General features: G+C 37.4%; 1 protein-coding gene across 1 annotated transcript in view; it reads right to left on the reverse strand.

Moving 5' to 3' along the window:
• The window catches only part of GRIK1 (glutamate ionotropic receptor kainate type subunit 1), a 181,260-nt gene that overhangs the window by 13,781 nt on the left and 150,043 nt on the right, over positions 1 to 17,436 (reverse strand). The window contains exons 12-14 of the mRNA XM_058184958.1: positions 12,668 to 12,786; positions 8,848 to 9,065; positions 6,142 to 6,367 (exon numbers count right to left, since the gene is read on the reverse strand). Of these exons, the coding sequence (XP_058040941.1) occupies positions 6,142 to 6,367; positions 8,848 to 9,065; positions 12,668 to 12,786 (563 nt within the window). The remainder of the gene's footprint in view (positions 1 to 6,141; positions 6,368 to 8,847; positions 9,066 to 12,667; positions 12,787 to 17,436) is intronic.

The raw sequence follows: 17,436 nt of genomic DNA on the forward strand, positions 1-17,436 counted from the left end.
TGTTAATAGGTCCGAAGGTTTCGGGGGAGGGTGATGTTCCAGATGACAATTGTGGTTCCATCTGTGTGGTTAGTGGGAGAGGCAGATATGGCGGAGGGGGGGGGGGCGTATCGAGACCTGGGAGCACGTGTTCGATGTTTGAAGGCGATCACGTGCTCCGGCCCCTCAGTTCCTACCCGTTCCTCAGGAGGCCATGACCCTCAGAGCTTGGATCTTCGGTTGATGTTATGTAATGCCCGGTCCGTGGCTAATAAAGCTCCCCTGATCTGCGATCTTATTCAGAAGTCCGCGGACCTTATGGGCATTACGGAGACCTAGTTGGGCCGGAGGGTGCCTTGTTGAGTTGTCCCCCCGAGGTTCCCGAGCATTTCATCAGCCGAGGGCCCAAGGTAGGGGTGGGGGGGTGGCGGTTGTTATTAAGGAAGATCTAGAGCCGAGGGAGGCCACTGTTCCTCAGATTGCCGGCTGTGAATCCCTCTATGTGAGGTGGGGCCATAGGAATCAGTTGGGCTTGTTGATCGCGTACCTGGCTCCTTGCTGCGTGACCACAGCCCTGCCCGAGCTGTTGGAGGTACTGGCTGCTGTGGCGGTTGAGACCCCCAGACTTATAGTCATGGGGGATTTCAACTTGCCATCAGTTGGCTTGTCATCGACGGCAGCTCGGCGGTTCAAACTTCCATGACGGCCTTGGACCTGATTCGAGTAAATGATGGCCCCTCGCACATGGGGAGGCATGCTGGATCTGATTTATATCTCTGGACAGTGGTTAAATGATCTGGTATTAGGCGATTTAGTAACAGAACCAATGTCATGGTCGGATCATTTCTCCTTCGCCTAGACTTCCGAACCGCCATTCACCACCGCAGGGAGACGGAACCTATACGGTGGTTCCGTCCCAGGCGCCTGATGGACCCTGAGAGGTTCCAGACGGAGCTTGGGCCATTCCCTGAGGATCTGGCCCACGGCACGACTGAGGAACTGGTCGTGGCCTGGGAGCGGGCCGCGGCCGGGGCCCTGGACCGTGTCGCGCCTTTGCGGCCTCTGACCCGGCGTAGATCTCGTCCGGCCCCTTGGTTCTCCGAGGGGCTGAGGGAGATGAAACGCTGGAGAAGACGCCTAGAGAGCACCTGGAGGTCCAGTCGCTCCGAAGTTGATCGGACACTAGTTAGGACCTATTCTAGGACCTACCTAGTGGCAATGAGGGAAGCGAGGCGCTCCTACGCCTCCACCCTCATTGCGTCGGCAGATAACCGCCCGGCCGCCCTGTTTCGGGTGACCCGCTCTCTCCTACATCAGGAGGTGCGGGATGACCCTTTGCAGGGACGAGCCGAGGAGTTTAGTGGTTATCTATACGATAAAATCGCTCAGCTGAGGGACGGTCTGGACCGAATTTGGGATGATCCAAGCGAGGGAGAGGAGGCACGTCTTGTTGAGCACATTTGGGATGAGTTTGACCCTGTGGCTCCCGAGGACGTGGACAGGTTGTTGGGGAGGCTTCACGGCACGACATGTTTACTGGACCCATGTCCCTCCTGGCTGGTACTGGCCACTCAGGCGGTGACACGAGGCTGGCTCCAGAGGATTATCAACGCTTCTTTGTTGGACGGGGTTTTCCCTGCCGCCTTGAAAGAGGCGGTGGTGAGACCCCTCCTTAAGAAGCCCTCTTTGGACCCAGCTATTTTGGGTAATTATCGTCCAGTCTCCAACCTTCGCTTTGTTGCGAAGGTTGTAGAGAGTGCCGTGGCGCGACAGCTGCCCCAACACCTGGATGAAGATGTCTATCTAGACCCGTTCCAGTCCGGCTTCCGACCCGGATACAGCACGGAGACAGCTTTGGTCGCATTGGTGGATGATCTCTGGAGGGCCAGGGACAGGGGATATTCCTCTGCCCTGGTCCTATTAGACCTCTCAGCGGCGTTCGATACCATCGATCATGGTATCCTGCTGCGCCGGTTGGGGGGATTGGGAGTGGGAGGCACCGTATATCGGTGGTTCTCCTCCTATCTCTCTGACCGGTCGCAGACGGTGTTGACAGGGGGGCAGAGGTCGACCGCGAGGGGCCTCACTTGTGGGGTCCCACAGGGGTCGATTCTCTCGCCCCTGCTGTTCAACATCTACATGAAGCCGTTGGGTGAGATCATCAGTGGTTTCGGGGTGAGATACCAGCAGTACGCTGACGACACCCAGCTGTACTTTTCCACCCCGGACCACCCCAATGAAGTTGTCGAAGTGCTGTCCCGGTGTTTGGAAGCTGTACGGGTCTGGATGGGGAGAAACAGGCTCAAGCTTAATCCCTCCAAGACGGAGTGGCTGTGGATGCCGGCACCCCGATTCAGTCAGCTGCAGCCGCGGCTGGCTGTTGGAGGCGAGTTACTGGCCCCAAAGGATAGGGTGCGCAACTTGGGTGTCCTCCTGGATGATCGGCTGTCGTTTGAAGACCATTTGACGGCCGTCTCCAGGAGGGCCTTCCACCAGGTTCGCCTGGTTCGGCAGTTGCGCCCCTTCCTTGATCGGGATGCCTTATGCACAGTCACTCATGCGCTCGTTACCTCTCGCTTGGATTACTGTAATGCTCTCTACATGGGGCTCCATTGAAGTGCGCTCGGAGGCTTCAGTTAGTCAGAATGCAGCTGCGCTGGTTATAGAGGAGCTCTGCGTAGCTCCCATGTAACACCGCTCCTGCGCAGACTGCACTGGCTGCCTGTGGCCTTCGGGTGCACTTTAAGGTGTTGGTTATGACCTTTAAATCGCTCCATGGCTTAGGACCTGGGTACTTACGGGACCGCCTGCTGTTACCACACGCCTCCCACCGACCCGTACGCTCCCATAGAGAGGGACTTCTCAGGGTGCCGTCCGCCAAACAATGTCGGCTGGCGGCCCCAGGAAGGGCCTTCTCTGTGGGGCTCCACACTCTGGAGCAGGCTTCCCCGGGTTTACGCCAAATACCCGACCTTCGGACATTTCGTCGCGAACTCAAGACTCATCTTTTTATCCGCGCGGGGCTGGCTTAAATTGGGATTTTAATGTTTAAATTTATTTATTTTAAACGGGGTTTCTAGTATGGGAAATTTTAATCATTGGGCTAATTTAAAATAAGTTTTTTAAATCGTATTTTAAACTTATATATTGTAATGTCGGTTTTATTATGCCTGTACACCGCCCTGAGTCCTTCGGGAGAAGGGCGGTATAAAAATCAAATAAAATAAATAAAATAAATAAATAAATTTCTGAATAAGCAGATACAATCTCATGGTCTTGACCAAAATACCAGTAAGTAGACCATCCCATAGTACTTCCCTGCTTAAGGAGAGGATGGAAGATCATCCATTGGTATTCTGGATGACTGTTTCTCACAAGGCAACTGCAGGACAGGCATTTTCTGTGGGTTTGAGCACTAGGAGACCAAGGAGAACCATCACGGTCTCAAGCACAGAAGAGCCTTTTTAAGGACACTGAGTTCGCTAACCTCACTTTCTAATCACTTTTGGAAATTACATATAACTATTTTAAGGCTAGTAGAGAACTTTAAAATGACAATTTTGGTGAGTTTACCTTCATTTAGAAAAAAAGAAAAAGTATAAGTTTAAAAATTTAAAGTATTTGAATTAAATGGCAAAAAGCTGAGTAAGATTAAGAAAGTTATAAAAAAAATTAAGCAATCAGATGAATTTGGAATTTTAGGATTTTTGCTAAAAGATTTTGGCAATAATTAATTCAAATTATAATTATATAAATAAATAGTACCTTTGTGGGAATTAAATTATTTGTCTGTTTTAAGTAAAAACAGATGTTTGAGATAAAGTCAAATTTGAGATTTTATGATTTCATATTTTGGACACTAGAGGGGCTAAGTATTCAGGCATAAAAGAAAAAAGAGGCTTGTCTTTTGTTTCTCGTCAGCATTGGGACAAAAATGACAAAAAATGATATGACATTTGAAATGTTTCAGGAGATATTTGAATTATGGGGACAGAACTATAGCAACTCCAATGTCAGCAATGATGTCTACTTCTTTGGAAAAATTGATGTGGTAGAATGTAGTCTGGATTTCCAGGCAGGTGAGGGCTGCATTCCAGAGCAGGGGTCTCCAACCTTGGCTATTTTAAGACCTGTGGACTTAGGAACTCTGGGAGTTGAAGTCCACAAATCTTAAAATTGCCAAGGTTGGAGACCCCTGTTCCAGAGGACAAAGTTGCAGCTAAGGTTAGATACTTTGGGAGAAAGAGAGTTAAGCAGGTTCTTCCCTAGCAATTCTTAGTGTATATCTATAGTGATAAAAGTAGTTGGGTTAGTTGGCAATATTTCTGTTTACAGATGAGGAATAATAAAGGGAACTGCTGAAAAGTAATTCCATAAATTGTTCTTGGTTCCTGGGGCCTGAGAGTTTATTTCCAAAACGTGTGAAAGCGATTGTTCTGAAAGATTTATAGGATCAAAAACTAAAAGAAACTTCACCCAATGCAAAAATATTAGTCTTTATAAAACACTGGGAATCTTTTAAGGAGTTTTTGCTGACACCATGACTGAAATGTTGATGTGCATGGATATCATTGAATCGGTCATCTGTACTTTTTTAACTGTCTGGTTTGGTATAGCAATCAAATAGGACATGTACAGTCTTGAACAGGTAGTTAGGACTGCAGGAAAAAACAAATTGTAATCAGCCTGCCTTCCATTGAGGACCTGCATACTGCATGAGCCAGAAAGAGGGCTGAGACCCTACAGACCCTCCATATCCCTCCAACATAAACTGTTTCAACTCCTCCACTCAGAACGTTACTCTAGGGGATTGCATGACAAAACAACTAGGCATAGGAACACTTTTTCCCTAGTGCCATCACTTTGTTGGACATCTAATTTCTGCAGCACTGTCTTATGTCTAAAGATATTTAGCCATGTAGTAGGGCTGTATTACTATTAATCTTCTCATTTTTCCTTTAACCTTTTACTATTGGTATCATTATTATATTATTTTGTTGTTTGTATGTACATTGAAAGTTTATGCACCAGGGACATATTCCTTGTGTGTCCAATCATACTTGGGCAATAAAGAATATTCTATTCTATTCTATTCTATTCTATTCTATTCTATTCTATTCTATTCTATTCTATTCTATTGGAAATTATAATGATTACAGTTAGTATAAAATTTATTATAAAGGTTAATAAAGAGTATTAGTATAAAAGGTATAGGGAAAAGAGATATTTGCATATGCCCTTATTGGGTAGGTGGGAGGAAAAAGAATCACTAAGTTTATTTGCACTTGTAGTGAAGATCAAACTCACTTCTTTAAATATTTTTTCTATTTTTTCTTTTTTCCTCTTCTTCTTTTTCCTTTCTTTTATTGCATGTTGTATTTTCTTTTTCTTTCTGAATTTAGTTTGTACAGTGTTTTATTATTATTACTTAATTTTTTTTCAATTAAAAATATTTTTTAAAAACCATTTATCTCTTGGAGATACAAAAAATATATTGAGAATTTGGATAATATTCAAGATATTGAGGTTTGGCATTTGGAAATATGTGATTTATCTGTCCTTCAAAAGGCATTATTTTCTATTACTGAAAAGATGAAGCAATAAGTTGATGTTTGGCATATGTAGATTTTATGATATTTTACAATAATATTTTCATTATAATATACATCTTGTAAACCAGTGGCTACAAGTTCAATATAAAATGTTCTTTTTCTTTTTTACAGTTTTCTTTTCAAAAATCATTTTTAGTTGTATGGTTTATTTAGTTTACCACTGTTACTGTTGTGTACCTTTGCTTGTCTTTTATACTTCCTTAAAATAAAGAAAAAAATGAAGTATACTTTAATGATTTTAAAGAGTCAGAGATTAAAAATAGCAGCAATGATGATGCTTTAAACTCTTTGGATTAAATTGATTAAAACAAGTCAGGAGGTAGCATAATACTGTGTGTGAACTATCTGCATTTATTTATAGGACATAATATAATTTTTCCTGCTTCTCAACCAGCAAAACTTTTGTTGACATCATGTTAAATAGAATATTACGTGTTAAATAAAATATTAGAATATTTTATATTACGAAGTATTATGAAGTATTACGAAGTATTCCAAAGTGCTTACATCAGCTATCTACCAATAATTATATATGTATCACATTTCTTACCAATGGGAGTTCCTACACCATAACCTTTTGAATCAATGAGTCCCCCAATCTGGGTGAGATTGCAGTTTCTCTGCGTGACATATTCTATACTGGTTGATTCCATCAGCAGAGCATAATCAGTAGTGAGTACCCGCTGGATGCCTATATCATTGTTCTTCACCAGAGCTGTCAGTTGCCTGCTGCTCATAAATGCCCACATTTTCTCATATGTTGATATTTTGGATTTCTAAGGAAAGAAATTATAATCAGTAGAAATCAGTACTCTTCATCTGTGTTAATTGCTAAGCATTCCAAGATGACACTACCTTTGATTTGGACCTCAGGAAAAAAGAATCCTGTTGTCTTTAAATGATTTTTGCTAAATTTAGTTCTGTGGACAGCATCTTTACATACAAAGAATTTGCATCAGCCAATAGATTGTTCATGTGGCTTCTAATGTCCTTTTGGGGATGTGCATTTTGGAGTCCATTGCATAACAGAATAGTGGTTCCTCTGCTTGACTATGGTAAATTGTATTATCTTTAAGGCTAAGTCTGCATATTTATAGATTGTTGTTAATGTTTTTTTAAAAAATATATATACAAAATATATGTGGGAGTCAAATAGTTTCATAGAGCGAAATTATTAGTTATGTCAACAACAAACTTCATCCAAGGAGATAATAACGTTTCATTTCTTGCTGTGTCACATCAAGTGTCTGGTAGTTAAGTTCAAGCCTAACGAAAGAAAGAAAGAAAGAAAGAAAGAAAGAAAGAAAGAAAGAAAGAAAGAAAGAAAGGGAGGGAGGAAGAGGAGGAGGGAGGGAGGGACGAAGGAAGGAAGGAGGAAGGAAGGAAGGAAGGAAGGAAGGAAGGAAGGAAGGAAGGAAGGAAGGAAATTGAAATGTGGGTTTGGAATAATAAAATATAAACTTTTTCTTTCATTGCTAGAAATCGGCCTACAGTATACTCTAGTTAGTCAAGCATAGGAAAAACATGTGTTCCTTTCTACAAATTTTCAAACATTAAATAAAAGTGAACTGAGAAGCATACATAGGAAAAGCCTTTAGGATGATATCAACATTCCTATGTTGATGCCTATGTTTCAAGCTAGTTCCATTTACAGCATATTATGTGAAGGAATATTCCTATTTGTTCACATTAGCTTTAAATCACTTATTAATAGAAATAAGCTACTTCGATCTGAAATCTTGTTGTGAAGAAAGACAGATCCCAAGGCAAAGAGTTGCAACTGGAATGATCAACATTTACATTATCTTTAAATTATCACTTAGTTGTAGAGTTTACTGTACTTTCTTTTATTATGGTGTTTAATTGTTAATGTTGACCTAAATATCAAGTTCCTTTTATACAGGCAGAATATTATAATAAGCATGTCTGTCACCATATTGCCACATAGTACCATAAATCAGCAAAGCACACATACTCAGAGAACAACATAGTGAGCATTTTGATAATTACCGTAACTAAATAATGATAAATAACAAGGCAAGAACTGAGTCTTTTTCCTGAACAGCATTGCTGATAAATAAGTAACTAGAAGCAAAAAACTAAGACAGCGAGATGACTTCTTTCCCAATAAAGCACAATACGGATTAGTAGGGATATGTTAAATTCTGAAAATCTACTTGACAGCGAGACGACTTCTTTCCCAATAAAGCACAATATGGATTAGTAGGGATATGTTAAATTCTGAAAATCTACCTTTCTTTATTATTATTGAATTCTGTATCTCTGTGGCTGGACTATTTACAAGCTCCCCAACTCTTTGCAGGTGTGCTAAAAACTTCCTTTTACTCAAGGTAATGGTAACATATGAGTAGTTTTTGACCAGAAACATTATGACCATGAAATGAAAATCAATCCTCTACTCAGATTTGAACCTTTTTTTTTCTAGAAATCACATTTAATTCCATATTTGAACGAAACACTGATTTTACCCAGCCTTTTCTCCCTGTCTGCATATGCAAATCTCAATGCACTGGCAGACTGTAGTCTTCCAAAGTTCAGCACAGTCTTTCCTTATTTCCAATTTAATGATCTTTGCATGCAGTCTAAAACTAAAACCATACTAAATAGAATATTACATGTATATAGTACACACTTTATTAGCATTATTTGTTAATGGGAAGAAACATGATCTTAAGTGAGACTTTTTTGTAAGAAAGATAATTTTCTACTTAATATAAAAATACAAAACATATGCACCTTCCAGATTTTAGGTCCAGGTCCTGAGAAATATAAATATAGAGAAAACTCTTGGTGCGACTGCATATTTCTAAGTATATTTCATATTGTGAAAACCGAGAAACATTAAAATTAACTGAGATAATAAATTTAAAGAACTGTACTCTAAATGTAATTTAAATATAACATCATATTGATATGTATTTTTAGAAAACAGCTTATTTAACCTTTGTTGGGCTTTCCCCCACAAACTATGGCTTAAAACCCAAATTGATATTGGCCATGGCTATTTACAGGGGGGCAAAGGAAAAAGTTGGAATTTTCCTTGAAGACTGAGCAACATAATTTTGAGGAAATACCTGTAGTCAGAAGGATCCAACAATCAGAAATCCAATATGTCTATCCAGTTTTGACTTACCTGCATAATTTATTCTCATCGTCCAGACGTACTAGTCAATATATAACACAGTATTAAAAAATCTTAACATTTCACCAACAAAAAGTTTTCATAGCATCTTACCTTGAAAAAAGTCATGGTTGATCCATCTCTAACAGCTCCATATTCTATCCTAGTTTGTTTTGCTAAATCATCTGCTGAATCAATAGGTGACTCCATCCTCTCAACCGTTAAGAAGGCAGCCAAATTAGCAGTGTAGGATGATATTATAATTAAGGTAAAAAACCACCATATTCCTCCTACTATTCTGGTGGAAAGAGCTTTTGGCATCAGCTCTGATCCTGCGTGACACCATCAAAACAATTGTATTACAATAGGATGAAAATAAATTTTAAGATCACGCTATGGAATGTTACTTTCAGAAACACGTTACATTAGGAATACAGAACAAGAATGATTTGATGCTATAATTTAGATGTGTAGAGTAACACGTCAACAAATACTTTTCATAAGATGAAAGCAGTGCTAGATGACAAACAAATAGATGTCTTTGGATCAGAGCTGCCATTTATTTTTTTCCCTTAATGATTAACATGTCCCTTAATTGCTTTTTGAAGTAAAACAGCTGAAGTATGATGATGGATATTCTTATTTGGAAGTAAGTGTTATTGATGTTGCTGTAATAAATAGGACCAGAATCAGCATGAAAGAACTTTCAATATTATGGCCTATAATATGAGGATATATTACTTTTCCTTTACTGAATTTCTCAAAATATATGAAAAATTAGGCAACATTAAATATAGCAAAGTCAGGAAAGTAAATGGATAATTGCATATTGTTTAATTATTAAAGCACTATTCTCCCTCATCCTGGGAAATATTGACATTTATTCTAAATATTCATATTGCTCCTCCCATCCCATAATATCAAGTGAGAAATCTTCTGTACATACATTTGGGGAGAACTTTGTCATTTGTTTATTCTCAGAAACAGAATATTTCCAATAAATGTTCAGTTTATTATAAGTAGTGATAATACTTAAGCATCTCCCAAAATGTTCTGGTGCAATCTTCCCTAATTGTCCTTTGACCTTGTCTATTTTGTTAAAAGTGAATACTGGCTTAATATTACTGCAGACTAGGATTATGCAAAATCATTGGAACTCAAAACATCCTGCTCCAAGACTGAAATATTGTTTTAGGTGCACAAAATCTGATTCAAGCATGAAAATGGGGGAGTTTATATCATTTGGGAAGTCTTTTGAATTCAAAATTTTAATTGGAAATTGGGCTCTGGATTTCGATACACATTTTTCAGATTTATATCTTAAAAATTGGATTTTAGGTAAGAGTATAAGCAAATTAGTTTGCAGAAGCTGCCATTGCTACCTTTTAATAGTCTTTCAACTTTCCTTTATTCGTTCCTCATTCCCATGTTACACAGAATGAAAACTACCCTGCAACATATAACTTAGATAAAACAATACCATTCAAGCTGCATCTGGAGTTTTGAACTGACTATGGGGCATAATTTCTGATCTGTCAATAAACAATTGCAGAAAAACCCAAGCAACCCTTATATCAAGGAGATAAAAAATCCTTCACATTTTTGTTGCATTTCCAGTAATATTTCCAAATTAAATATTTCAGATAAAATCTTGTGTTATGTATGTTTTAAGGCTGCAAATTGTATTGATATAAGGCAATCAATCGAACTGAGCTCTGTCAATATTACTGTAATAACAATAGTTGTAATAACAATTCAATAGCTCACTGCGTTATAGCATTGCAACTTGCTAAAATGATATGATTTCTGCTTTCAAGATAGATATTCTACACAGAGAGAACTTCTTACATTCTTTATTGCTAATTTTGAATTCCCTTTGATTTATAAGAAAACCCATTGCTGGTATGAAAAGAAAGAATGCATTTCATTTAGACATCTGCTTGTTGCCAACCATACAAGGTATCAGAAGATACCAAGAACAATCACTTCAACCACAGAAAAGCTGAAACCATACCGTTGACTGACAGAATGATATTCCCCTGGTTTTGATTAAATCCAAAAGAAACAAATGCCTGATTTTGAGCAGAATGCAGACTTCTTTGAAAAATGAATGATCAGATATAATTAATCTTTACAATTGCTATGGGAGCATCCTTCCCAATTCATATTATGGGAAAAGAGGACTGATACTTTTTATATACAACTCTCTTGGCATCTATTTATCTGCTAAATACATGAAACAAATTTGTCTATTCTGTATGTGCATAGTTGTGGTATGTGCAGAAAATTGCTGTGTCTAATTTTTATGGTATATTATGGAACCTATTATGGTGCCTATTATTCTTAACAGGTTCATCATTGATTCTTACAAGACTGCATTCATTAGAATTTATAACTCTACTGATTAATTTGCATGCTGAATATTGACTCGAGTAAGTACGGTATACTTACTAAAATCTAAGGTGCATTGAATTCAAGGAAGTTATTACCAAAGAATTGGGATTAGTCATAGAAGCTTTCTGGCTTAGAATAACAACTTCACTGTGGTTATATCGGCTTGTAAGCGGGGGATTTTAACTTGTTCTGTTTTCTATATAAATTAATCTCTAATTATATTGCATGTTCAAAGAAAAAAATCATTTGATTTAAAAATCAGGAATGGTGGGGAAATAAATGTTACAAATGAGTGACAATACTTGCTGAAGACTCTCTAGTGTCTGTTTTATTTGTTTTGGCAGACATGACAGCCAATCCTGATCCAGACTTTGCTCAATCTCTGTAGAAAAGAGAAAGTCTGATGATCACAACTTATAATTTAATAAACAATGCTTTATGATTCAGCAGCTTTTGTTAACAAAAAAAGAGCATACCAACAGGTGCAGAGGTTAAAGCCATTCATCTCTTGTTCAAACGCTTCATGTTAATGATGCTGCCCTTATAGTCCACACGTACCACAAGTTTGTACATGGAAATATTTGCTGCAGTTTACAAATGTTTGAGTTTTTAGTTTTCTTTTTTAATGCTTCTTCAAAGACAAGCAGAGTCTGGTTGGGGCTGACTGTCATGTATCCAAGGTAGTGGTAACTTGCAGACACGACATCCCACAGTTTGTTGTGGATGTTGGTAAACTCCAAAAAAAGAAGATTATTAAGAACACCAAATTTAAACATAAAGTACTCTGAAGTATACACCTGTCCAGTAGTGAGAAATCTTATGTGCTATATTCACCAAATGAAAAAAAGAACTTATTCTAATGGATGAAATTAGATTTCCTTACCCTGTGTACAATATACTTTGGTATGCATATCTTCCTACATATGCCAAAAAAGCTAGATGAATACAAAAAAAAATGGCTTATATTTTTTCCAGATTATAACAATATTTTATATTAGCAAAGCTTTTTAAAATGTTGTCTATTCTTATAATTTGCTTAATGTGTGATCAGTATTGAAAGGATTCACAGTAACATAAACTTTATATAAATGTATATGTCATATGGAGGCAAAAATGCATTACTTCAAGTCTCCCAGTGAATACCATACAGTATGAAAGGCATCCTATTAATTTCACAGCCAAATGGGCCTTTTGGGCAATTTCTAGAATCAACTCCAATTGTGAGCATCAAAGATTGGATCCATTTAGAAGAGGCAAACATCTTAAATATCTGCAGAGAAGTCTTAATTCTGTTTTGGTAAGTAACATAACATACTTTGACAAGTATTTTCAAACGAAGGGCTCTTTTCAGTTGGGTTCCATGGTCATTCTCCCCAAGTGCATCGTTAAATTGTCAGTACATAAACATATGTAATTATATCTTTCCTTCCAAATCAGGCTTTTAAGTTTTTGCTATAGCTACCAATGGTGGAGTTTACCAGCACAGCAGCCCTCCATCAAACTGTGGGATATGTGCAGGAGTGAAGGGTAACCGCTGTACCTTGCTGCATGAGAGCTCCAACTCCAAACCAGAAACTATTAAGTAAAGTAAAATTGTTTTCCACCACATCTGAGTCAGGGTTGCATGGGTGGGGGTTATACCACTCGTAGGGTGTAAACCTGTGGTAGTTAACAGAAAGAGTTGGTAAACATCACATAAAAATATGCCAAACACTGAACAAAATCCAAAGATTAATGAGAAAAAGAAAAAAAAAGGAATCAATTAAGGCCATATTCATAAATATGCAATCACAGCATAAGAGATCCAAAGCAAATTTGCAGTGCAAAGCATTTTAGAATACATTTTTCAATAAAAGGACTAATTCCATTAAGTCTATTCATCTTTGGTTCATAGCCAGCAAGTAAGTCCATGCAAAATCACTTTTACATGACAACCTTCCACAATGCATTTTTTTAGACTAAAGAAAAGTAGACCAAGGATTTTTCAGAGCTAAAGAAGCTTCTTGGATGAGAAGCAAAATGTCTTCAAAGAAAGTCCAGTTGCCTCTTGAAAAAGCACCTTTGGGACAATCATGACATAGATGACTGAGAATCTCTATAGACCAGGGATTGTAATTTGTAAGACACTGATAAAAGTGAAACCAATTGTAATATATCCAGATATCAGATCTTGATAAAGGTGCTCCAGTTATATGTCACCTATTTTCTCTATATGAATTATCTTCTACGTCAATAATATGTGTTTGTATGTTTCTGGAGCAACCTTCCATACAATAATAGTATTTGCCAAGTATCTGTCAGAATTTTTATATGCATGGGTTGGATGCATGAAAGCAAATCCACAAATGCACATGGCCTATGTGCTGTTTACTGCACATTCATTGTAGCAGATATTTTCCTTATCCTCAACCGGTACACATAAACAGAACCATGCAAGGTTTGATTGAAAATGACCAGGGGCAATTTCAATAGGAAAACAAGAGATAGCAAACTCTTCAGCACATGGTTGTCCTCTCAGCTGAATTCCATTGATGAACCCACAAAATTTATGTGAACTCTTATTGTTAATGTTTTTTTTTTAAAAAACTAGCAAATAGCATTCAGAAGTACATTTTGCCCCATCTACAACTTCCTTTAATTTATATTTCTTTTGTTATCACTGGAAATTATACAACCAGATTCAAATCATTTTACAGTAAAAACACCTCACTGAACGATTTTTCAGTCTATTCAATTTAGCATCATTATTTTAGAACAATTTTAACTTTATAAAATATTTTATACCACCTCTACAGTATAGAAATGGGGGAGATGTATGAATCAGGATTCTCATCATGCAGGACTTATATCTTATTTAATTATTGGTGTTCTTCACACTTGGCTGTTGGGAACAATGAATCAGTGCCATGCCAGATGCTACAATTCCCACTATCACTCATAATTGACCTGACTTCTTGATACAATTCTTGTAGAAATATCCAAGGAATCACAAGCTCCCCATACCTTCCCTAGTTTATTGAGATCCATTTGCCTGTAACCAATCATGTAAATAAGGTTGTATTTGTCAAGATCAACACTTAAGCTGCAGTATTACTTCTGTCACATGATCCATTAGCTCATCCAATTCCACCAGTTCTTAACAAACAATTACTAAGGACAGAGCCCAAGCCTTCTTGGAATAAGAACTATAAATGTCTATGGCATTAATATTTTGTTTTAATTTTTAGAATTGTTATGCAAAATTATTTTAACATCAGCAAAATTATTTTAAATTCTTTACCTATAGATGATTGCAGATGGATAATTTCACAGTTGCAGGACAAATTTTCATTATTATAAATATGGCCTTAATTGACAATATCATGCCAATACAATAGTACTTAACTATATACTTAAGCTCTGAATATATGCATTCTTGTTATAAGCATTCTTGTTACTGAGCATTGTGTTAGACACGAAGCAATGAACATAGATAATAATGAAGGTACTGATTGAAACAGTTTGTAGTTTAGGATGCTGTTAGTTAAATAATATAATCATCAGTATAATAGCTAATTAAAGAAATCAAAACGAGGTGGCTATTCAAGAACACATCTCACATGCATTATATGAAAAGTACCATTTAAAAATACTCCATCAAGCTCTTGAATTTGGAAATTCAAAATTAAAATAAATATTTTAATCAACAACACAGGATCTAATTAAGATAACAACAGGACTGTGCCAGCATTGAGGCAGAATATGCTTCAACTTAAAAGGCAATATTGAGATTTTTAATCTCTCCACCACCATTTACAATGTTATGTGCTTAGGTTTCCATGTCTATTAAACAAATAGCATTACAGGCAATATTGGGATTGGGTAAACATGCTTTCAGATCAGAAGACAATGGGTGGACAAAATAACTAGTGGCACTATATGTAAGAGTGCCTATAAGAGAAAATTTTCATCATACCAAAATCCTGAAACTGAAAGTGAACCCAACTCTTCTGTAGAACATAGGACTATATAAATTCTAGTCAGAAGGAGCAAATCTCCTAAAATAATCTCTACCAACCAAATTAGGTGTAGTCATAATGCATATACAGGAAGTCCTCGACAGTTCATTTAATGTTCATTTGAAGTTACAATGGCATTGAAAAAAATGACATGATTGTTTTTCAGACTTATGACTGTTGCAGCATCCCCATGGTCACGTGATCAAAATTCAGCCATTTGGAACCAACTCACATTTATGATGGTTGCAATGTCCCAAGGTCATGTGATCACATTTTGTGACCTTCTGACCAGCAAAGTCAATGGGGAAGCCAGCTTCACATAACAACCATGTTATTAAATCAACTGCAGTGATTCACTTAACAACTGTAGCAACGAAGAATGTAAAATGGGGCAAAATTCACTTAATAAATGTCTCACTTAGCAACATAAATATTGGCCTCAATTTTGGTCATAAGTCAAGGACTACCTGTACACAAGAGGATATGCTCAGTAGCATTTTGTCAACATGTAATATTTGAGGTTTGTGGAAGAAATTATTTAAAAACCTATAGTTTGCCTTTCATACAGAGAGAAACGAAATAACATAAATAAAATTGAAAAAATTGAAAATAAATAAACATCTTGAGTAAGAGATAGATTCTTGTGGCATATTGGTTTGAATGAAATTTCTTTTCCTTTAACGAACTCCCTTATATCCTCACTGAACTGTTAGCCAAATAAGGAAATTAAGAAAAAACTAGGCAGAATCACTAAAGCTCAAAGAGTCCCAAAGAAGAAAAGAAAGAGCATTCATAAGAGCACCAGCGTGCCTACCGTCCCTGTCCTAATGTTCCCTTTAATTGTTCCCTTTAAAAAGCACTGAAGGGTAAGTAGCTACCCAATTCCTTAGTGGACACATCTGTTGTGAAAATAAAATAAAAAATAAAACAAAGCAAAATAAAACAAAGCAAAATAAAACAAAGCAAAATAAAACAAAGCAAAATAAAACAAAGCAAAATAAAACAAAGCATCCTGACAACAATGTGACTGATTTCTTTCTTTTTTGCAGCAGAGTTCCTATGAACACCATTTTAGTGCAAAAATCTAAAGGAAATACAAAAATTGCTGCAGTAATTCTATGTGACCAAACTGGCCAAGACTTAAGTACTGAAATGTAATAGAGTAGTTACATTTATTTATTTAAAAACCTATAGTTTGCCTTTCATACAGAGAGAAACGAAATAACATAAATAAAATAAAAAATAAAACAAAGTATCCTGACAACAATGTGACTGATTTCTTTCTTTCTTTCTTTCTTTCTTTCTTTCTTTCTTTCTTTCTTTCTTTCTTTCTTTCTTTCTTTCTTTCTTTCTTTTTTGCAGTAGAGTTCCTATGAACACCATCTTAGTGCAAAAATCTAAAGGAAATACAAAAATTGCTGCAGTAATTCTATGTGACCAAACTGGCCAAGACTTAAGTACTGAAATGTAATAGAGTAGTTACATTTATTTATTTATTTATTTCTATAGCCACCCAACTCAACCAAATGACTTTAAACAAAAAAGGAAAGTAAACAAAGCAAAATAAAACAAAGCAAAACATAATATACCATTGTATAGGCTGGAAAATAATTGTGGAATTTCCATGCATAGCCAATCTTCATTTCAGCAGGTTTTTTTAAGAAGTCAGTGAAAACATCCAAGTTCAAATTATATTGAAATTATCATTTTACAGTATAGTATTTTATGAATTATTCTGCTCTTGAGCAAGATCCAGTACTTACAAAGTGTAATGCTGAATAGGGAGCAGTGGTGGGATTCAAAAATTTTTACTACCACGTTCTGTGGGCGTGGCTTGGTGGGTGTGGCATGGCTTGGTGGGCATAGCCTGGTGGCTGTGGCTTGGTGGGCATGGCAGGGGAAGGATACTGTAAAATCTCCATTCACTCTCCACTCCAGGGGAAGGTTACTGCAAAATCCCCATTTCCTCCTGATGAGCTGGGACTCAGGAGGCAGAGAATATTTGGGGGTGGGGCCAGTCAGAAGTGATATTTGCTGGTTCTCCGAAATACGCAAAATTTCCACTACCGGTTCTCCAGAACTGGTCAAAACCTGCTGAATACCTCCTCTAATAGGGAGACATTCCTTTCAGGGCTTAAAGGGGTGGGGACCATCTATTTTTTTATTATGCATATATATGTATTTTATTGCAGCCTTCGAACCTTGGGGTCTTCAGTCCTCAGTTATCATTGCCATAATTTAAGAATTTAGAAAGTTTAAGTCACCTCATCTCTGGATCTTACCAGCTTGCCAATTAGATCGGCTATGGATC

Source organism: Ahaetulla prasina, chromosome 5, assembly GCF_028640845.1.
Source record: "Ahaetulla prasina isolate Xishuangbanna chromosome 5, ASM2864084v1, whole genome shotgun sequence".
Classification (NCBI taxonomy): Eukaryota; Metazoa; Chordata; class Lepidosauria; order Squamata; family Colubridae; genus Ahaetulla; species Ahaetulla prasina.